Below are 7015 nucleotides of genomic sequence, written 5' to 3'. Positions count from 1 at the left end.
TCTGTGTGTGTGTGTGTGTGTGTGTGTGTGTGTGTGTGTGTGTGTGTGTGTGTGTGTGTGTGTGTGTGTGTGTGTGTGTGTGAGAGAGAGACAATTGAACCTGATCAGCATCTAATCAGAGGACAGACAGTCACTTTCTCCACAGAAGATGTTGACTGAAGGAGATCCAGTGACTCTCATCTGCAAGGTTTATGATTCCTCTGGACATCCAGTGACTCTCATCTGCAAGGTTTATGGTTCCTCTGGACATTCAGCTGAAACTGAATTCACTGTAACTGGTTCATTAGGTAAGTTATAATAAGCTTCATGTGGTAACTTTTAAATTAATAAGTTCTATCCAAGTTAGAAATGTTATTTAAAGTTAGTTGTGATTTAACACTATGGTAAAGCAGTCAGTCCTTTAGAATATAAGGCTCAGTACAGCAATGTTACGTAGACTCTGTGATGTTACTTTGCTTCACATTATAACCACATCAATCCACACTGTAATTTAGTGTAAGTTTGCTGACTTGTATCGCAGTAGGTTTTTCTTAGTTTGAAGTGTTCATGTTTCCTTTTTTAAAATAAAGAAACAGTCCCTTTTCAAATATTCTGGAGCTGATGCTTTGTATATACTCTCTATAGTCCGTAACTGTATATCTAACCGTTTACGTGCTATTGTTACCACCTTCCCCACTGATGACCTCTGAACATTGGAAGCATTGCCATACCAGCAAATCACACAGAATATCATAACACTTTCAATTAAAGCCCTATAAAACATCAAAGGCATTCTGCTATGGGCATTAAAAGAAAGGTATGTCTTTATGAAATACATTCTCTGTTGTATCTTCTTGCTTACATAATCAGTCCATGCATCCCATTTAAGTTTATGGTCCAACATTATACTGAGGTGTTTACAATTTGTTACTAATTGTATGTGCTCCCCATTCATTAATGTAGGATGGGATATATTCTGCTCTCTCTCTCTCTCTCTCTCTAAAATCAATAATCATCTCTTTAGTTTTGGAGATATTTGAGAGGAGATTTGAGTGCTCACACCAGTTTAAAAAGAAATCCAAAACAGGCCTGTGTTCTTCCTCCCCATAATGTGAGGCTCACTAGAGCAGTATCATCTGCATACTTTATAATATATCTATTTTTAAAAGAACTTGAACAGGAATTCATATATGAGATGAATAATAACAAAGATAAGATACATCCCTAAGGTGATCTGATCAGAGTGATAATTTTATTCTAAATGTAGGGAGATATATGTGATGGAAAATTCTCCGAATTAGTCTGATGGATGGAAGGACTGGGTGAGATGTGAGGGTAATGTCTTCAAGCATTTTATGTACAATATCTGATTTAAAATCTGACTGGTTAATACTTACATAATCTCTCTCTGTGTGTTTGTGTGTGTGTGTGTGTGTGTGTACTGGTATATATGGTTTATGAGGACACAAATGTGTATAATGACATGGGTACTACAATGGTTTATTAGGATATTAGGACACGTCCTGTGTCTCCGTAAAACAAAAGGCTTAAAAAAACATACAAAACGGTGTTTTATGAAATTGCCAGTATGCCAGTAGTTTTCTGTAAGGGTTAGGTGTAGGGTGATGGAAAATACAGTTTGTACAGTATAAAAACCATTACGCCTATGGAGTGTCCCCGTAAACCGTGTGTGTGTGTGTGTGTGACAATCAAACCTGATCAGCATCTAATCAGAGGACAGACAGTCACTTTCTCCACAGAAGATGTTGACTGAAGGAGATCCAGTGACTCTCATCTGCAAGGTTTATGATTCCTCTGGACATTCAGCTGAAACTGAATTCACTGTAACTGGTTCATTAGGTAAGTTATAATAAGCTTCATGTGGTAACTTTTAAATTAATAAGTTCTATCCAAGTTAGAAATGTTATTTAAAGTTAGTTGTGCTTTAACACTATGGTAAAGCAGTCAGTCCTTTAGAATATAAGGCTCAGTACAGCAATGTTACGTAGACTCTGTGATGTTACTTTGCTTCACATTATAACCACATCAATCCACACTGTAATTTAGTGTAAGTTTGCTGACTTGTATCGCAGTAGGTTTTTCTTAGTTTGAAGTGTTCATGTTTCCTTTTTTAAAATAAAGAAACAGTCCCTTTTCAAATATTCTGGAGCTGATGCTTTGTTGAAACATTCTTGTAGTGTCACAGTGAAAGCAAAAGAACCATGACCTCTTACTGCAGTCAGCCAGGTTTTACATGTGTAACCCTATTGTGAGGTATAATGGCACTTAAATCAGCAAGACCTGGGCTCCTGCAATTGATGGTGAGTTGGCTGGTAAGTTACGTGTTTTGTAGAAACTATAATCTATGTGACGCAGTGCTTCCAGTTAAGAAAACTTTTACTTACACACACACAAAATGCTGTACACTGTTACTCTTATAAAATAACGTTGATTCAGTTATTTGTTATGGGCTGGTTTCTTCCTTGGAAAATTACTGTAATCACATCAATGGATTAAAATATACAGTGAAACAAATACAGAAGTAGTAACATGTAAAGACTTATGTATTTTACCTAAATAAATATCCTCTTTTGTTTAGACGAAAACAAATGAAATCACTTTTCTTTATTTTATATATAGTGTCAGAAAATTACAAAATGAACACAGTCAGGGAAAAAAAAACAGCAAGAGAATCAGAGGGCAATGCCGACTCGAATCTATGTAAACTTCCACAAATTCAAAACTGTACCACAAATCACACATTCACCCTTTAAATGCTTAATTGTTCATACACCAAGCAATTGGATTTCTCGTGGGGGGCCCCTGAATTAGGTGGTGCACGTAATAACAGTCATGAATGGATGAAATACAGTTTTATAGTATGCCGTTAAACTGTTTACTCACTCAGTTACTCCACTCTGTTGTGAAAACTCTCCAACTCACAAAGTAATTCCGTGACGCTTTGGGAAAAGGGAAAACATTATTCATTATTAGTTCATTATTAATATAAGCGATGCGTCACGCACCAGAAGATGGCCGATGAATTATAGTTGAGCATCCAACACACAAAGCCTTGTGGTCTCTCTCCTTTAACAAGCTGAACTGTTCCTTTCTGCCGTAGAACTACATGAAAATACTCTGATGCAGTTTATGACGTTTCTGGGTCCCTGAATTCCGAGAAATATTTGAAAAGAGCTCTTTAATCTTCTCCTCATTGGTTAGCATTTGAAAAACCTCAAATACATAAACATATTCAAATTCCAATGTATGAACATCAAATTTTGACACACAGAGACAACAATAATATTGATGCTTCTCATGCACGAGTTAAAAATGACCAATTAAAATTAATGTGTTAAGTTTTTACTAGCTTTTCTCATTCCGCATGAAGCACTAATAAAATAAGATCTGAAACCACATGCAGTCTGTTGTCCTCAAGCTGCATGTGGTTTATTTGGCATCATTGCACCATCAACTAGAAATTCGTAGTAATGTGTCTAATACAAGCTGTTTATTAAAGGGGTCATATGATGCTATTTTAAAGATCATTATTTTGTGTATTTGGTGTAACAGAATATGTTGACATGCTTTAATGTTCAAAAAACACATTATTTTTCAAATACTGTACATTATTGTAGGTCCTCTATGCCCCGCCTCTCTCAAACGCTTCGTTTTCAACAAAGCCCCCTCCTTTGACAAGCGCAGTCTGCTCTGATTGGCCAGCTGACCCAGTGCATTGTGATTGGCCGAACACCACAAGCACGTGTCGGAAATGTAACGCCCCTTACCATAATCGCAGCTTCAGCTTTCAAAGTAAATATCAAGACAGTTAATAATGTCGTTAGTTTTACTATCAGTTCAAGCCCGAAAGGGCAACAGAGTCGCGTGACAGACACAGTGATGATGCAGTACACAAGCCGCGGTTAAGACAGCTGACGTGCTATGATTTCTGACAGACAGTTCACTCTCCTGTGATGTGACCCTGTTCCCCTCACACACACACACACACGACGCGTTACTCTGCGCTGCGCAAGACTCCGCATTTGAACAGTCAATAGCAAATACTTAAACTAACAACAAAACATACTTACAGTCGCTGATTCAGAAGCGCCAGATTGTCATAGCAAAGTCGGAATTGACCCTTCTTTTTTTTTTAGATATAGCCTTTGTGCACAGCCAGCCTTGTACTCTATTTGATTCGTATATTTCTCACATATGAGTGATTCTACAGTAACTTACAAACCAACTTAGAGTTGAGAAATGAGAATTAAATTTTATTATGATTATAAATGCACAATTTTTACAAGAAATATTCACGTGACAGACTGATGTCCGATAACAAATGAAAATGAAATCAAAGCACAGTAATTATTATACAGTGAGAGGACAAGATCTTCTGCTGAAAATTGTTCACCACTCGTTTCCAAATTCCAAGTGACTTTTTATTGACAGATATTTCCACACCAACTCTGTCTGTTGAACCACAGAGTTCATTATTCACTGGAGACTCAGTCACTCTCAGATGTGAGGTGGATCAGTCATGGAATGGATGGGAGTTTCTCTGGAGTAAAAACTCAAACACTGCATCTACTGAAGCTGCAATTAAAACAATCAGTTCAGTGAAAGTCTCTGATGGAGGAGAGTACAGGTGCAGAGCACGAAGAGAAGGACATTACACAGATTACAGTGAACCAGTAACAATGACAATATATGGTAAGTTTTTTTTCGCATAAAATAAACAATAAATAAATGAAAATGATTCATAATGATTCTTAAGACGCTGATTCAGTGAATGTAACAGCAATAGAGAACAACACTTCAGTCTAACCTGATTTTTCTTTTACAATCAAGTAACTGTGTTCATACAGTAAAAGCAGCACATTCATTGAGAATTGTTGTTGTTGTACAGAAAGACCAAAAGCCAAAGTGAGCATTAAACCTGATCAACATGTATTCGGAGGAGACACAGTCACTCTCAGATGTGACATTGATGGTGAAGGAGTCACTAGCTGGCAGTACAGCTGGTATAAAGACGGTTCAAACAGTGTTTTCAGTGAACTACAGGAACACACATTCAGTCCTGTTACTGAGTCTGACGCAGGTAAATACTTCTGTTATGGAGCAGAGAGAGGAGGATCACAAACATCAAACATCGGTGATGCAGTTACACTGACAGTAGGTGAGTTTGATCATCTCTTCATACACACACTCTTTACATGTTATTAAATGAGTGATTTCTCAATTTCAGTTCCCAGAGCAGTTTTAAGTGTTTCTCCACAGAAGTGGTTGACTGAAGGAAATCCAGTGACTCTGATCTGTGAGGTTTACGGCTCCTCTACAGGCTGGACATTCAGCTGGTACGCGGTTTCATCAGGTAAGATATAATGTGCTTCATGCCTTAACATCTGAATTAACTATTATTGTTCAAGTAAGAAATATTATTGAGATTAAAAAATACGGAGTCAATCTAAATCGTTTTATACCAGAGGTAATTTACAAGACTTCTGTGGAAACAGCTTCTTAAGGTAACTGCACATTTTTACTGTTTACAGACTACAGAAATCGTTATAATCTCCTTTCAGACAGCAGCAGAGGAGCTGGAAGAAACTATACTTTCAGTTCTGCTGCTCTAAAACACACAGGAGTTTATGTGTGCAGAGCAGAGAGGTTATTATACAACCTACAGCAACACACAGCCAGTATGGGTCACTGGTCAAACCGAATGAATGAAACCATACTTAAACAATAATGTGTGAGAGTGTGTTATATGAGACACTAACTGATTACTCTGTATCATGAGAAATCAGATTTCTTGATTTTTAATGTACTGTTTCAGAAACCAAAACTCGCCGTTCCAAAATATAGCATATAGCAAATGCAGCAGCCTCTATAAGCTGAGCATTACACTGATTTTTCCACAGGTAATGGGTGAAGGATCTGAGGATCTCATTTGAGCTATTAACCCTTTAACGCCTACGATCACACCGGTGTGATTAGAACTTTCAGTGCATCACGTCATCAACCACTGAATTTAATTCCGCTTTCTCGCTTTGGCCGGCGCGGAGCCAGATTGGACGCGCTGAGCGCTTGTCATATTATGACAAATATTCAGTGTTTTCAACCATATAATGCTTATTTTAGGTTTCAGACATTTAAGTACACAAGTACTAGCAAAACCATACATTTACAGTTTGTAAAATACACGCTGATGTCTATGGAAACGGCAATAATCGAGAATAATAAACACAGAGAGTTTGAGGCTGGACGATTGTTCATCATCAGTGTGGGCATCACAAACAGGATCTACATGTACATTTAGCTCCACCATCACATCAGACACAGGAGTGTACTGGTGTCAGTCTGAATCTGGAGAGAACTATCATCCTGTTAATATCACTGTACACTGTGAGTCTGTTTATGTATTTATTTATTTCACTGGCAGTTTACACATCAATACATAAAGCAGGTTGATTAAACAAGTGCAGGATGCATCAGTGGGCAAAAAACACTCAATGGCAGGCAGTAAAAAAAAAATCTAGATTTATCATAAAACATAAAACCTTTATTTTTTGTTATCATATTTTTCATATAGTCTTTGACTATTTGTCATCAGCTCATGTTTCCTCTGTTCTGTAGCTGATGTGATTCTGGAGAGTCCTGTTCATCCTGTGACTGAAGGAGATAATCTGACTCTACGCTGTTTATATCAACATTCAACCCCACCAAACCTCAGAGCTGATTTCTATAAAGATGAATCACTCATCCAGAATCAAACTACAGAGATCATCTCTAATGTCTCAAAGTCACATGAGGGTTTCTACTACTGCAAACACTCAGAGAGAGGAGAGTCACCCAAGAGCTGGATCTCAGTCAGAGGTGAGAGTCAATAGAAACTGTGAGCTGATTTATTTCTTATTCTCTCGTTCAGATATAGTACATGATAAAGTGCTTGTGTGTCTCTTTTTCAGTGTCTCATTCAGAATCTCAGATCTCTGTCCTCCACACACTCAGTTCTGTACTGGCAGTTTGTCCATAT

The 7015-nt window shown here is 37.5% G+C and overlaps 1 protein-coding gene across 1 annotated transcript in view; it reads left to right on the top strand.

Annotated features, from left to right (window-relative positions):
- Nucleotides 1-148: 148 nt before the first annotated feature.
- LOC107572238 (low affinity immunoglobulin gamma Fc region receptor III-like) overlaps nucleotides 149-7015 on the top strand; it is an 8838-nt gene continuing 1971 nt past the window's right edge. Inside the window, exons 1-6 of the mRNA XM_016258667.1 lie at nucleotides 149-287; nucleotides 4889-5158; nucleotides 5228-5353; nucleotides 6262-6384; nucleotides 6616-6855; nucleotides 6948-7014. Coding sequence (XP_016114153.1) covers nucleotides 149-287; nucleotides 4889-5158; nucleotides 5228-5353; nucleotides 6262-6384; nucleotides 6616-6855; nucleotides 6948-7014 — 965 coding nt within the window. The remainder of the gene's footprint in view (nucleotides 288-4888; nucleotides 5159-5227; nucleotides 5354-6261; nucleotides 6385-6615; nucleotides 6856-6947; nucleotide 7015) is intronic.

The sequence above is a fragment of the Sinocyclocheilus grahami genome, unplaced genomic scaffold, assembly GCF_001515645.1.
Source record: "Sinocyclocheilus grahami isolate Dianchi unplaced genomic scaffold, SAMN03320097.WGS_v1.1 scaffold1722.1, whole genome shotgun sequence".
Lineage (NCBI taxonomy): Eukaryota > Metazoa > Chordata > Actinopteri > Cypriniformes > Cyprinidae > Sinocyclocheilus > Sinocyclocheilus grahami.
This window is presented reverse-complemented; position numbering and strand designations above follow the sequence as displayed.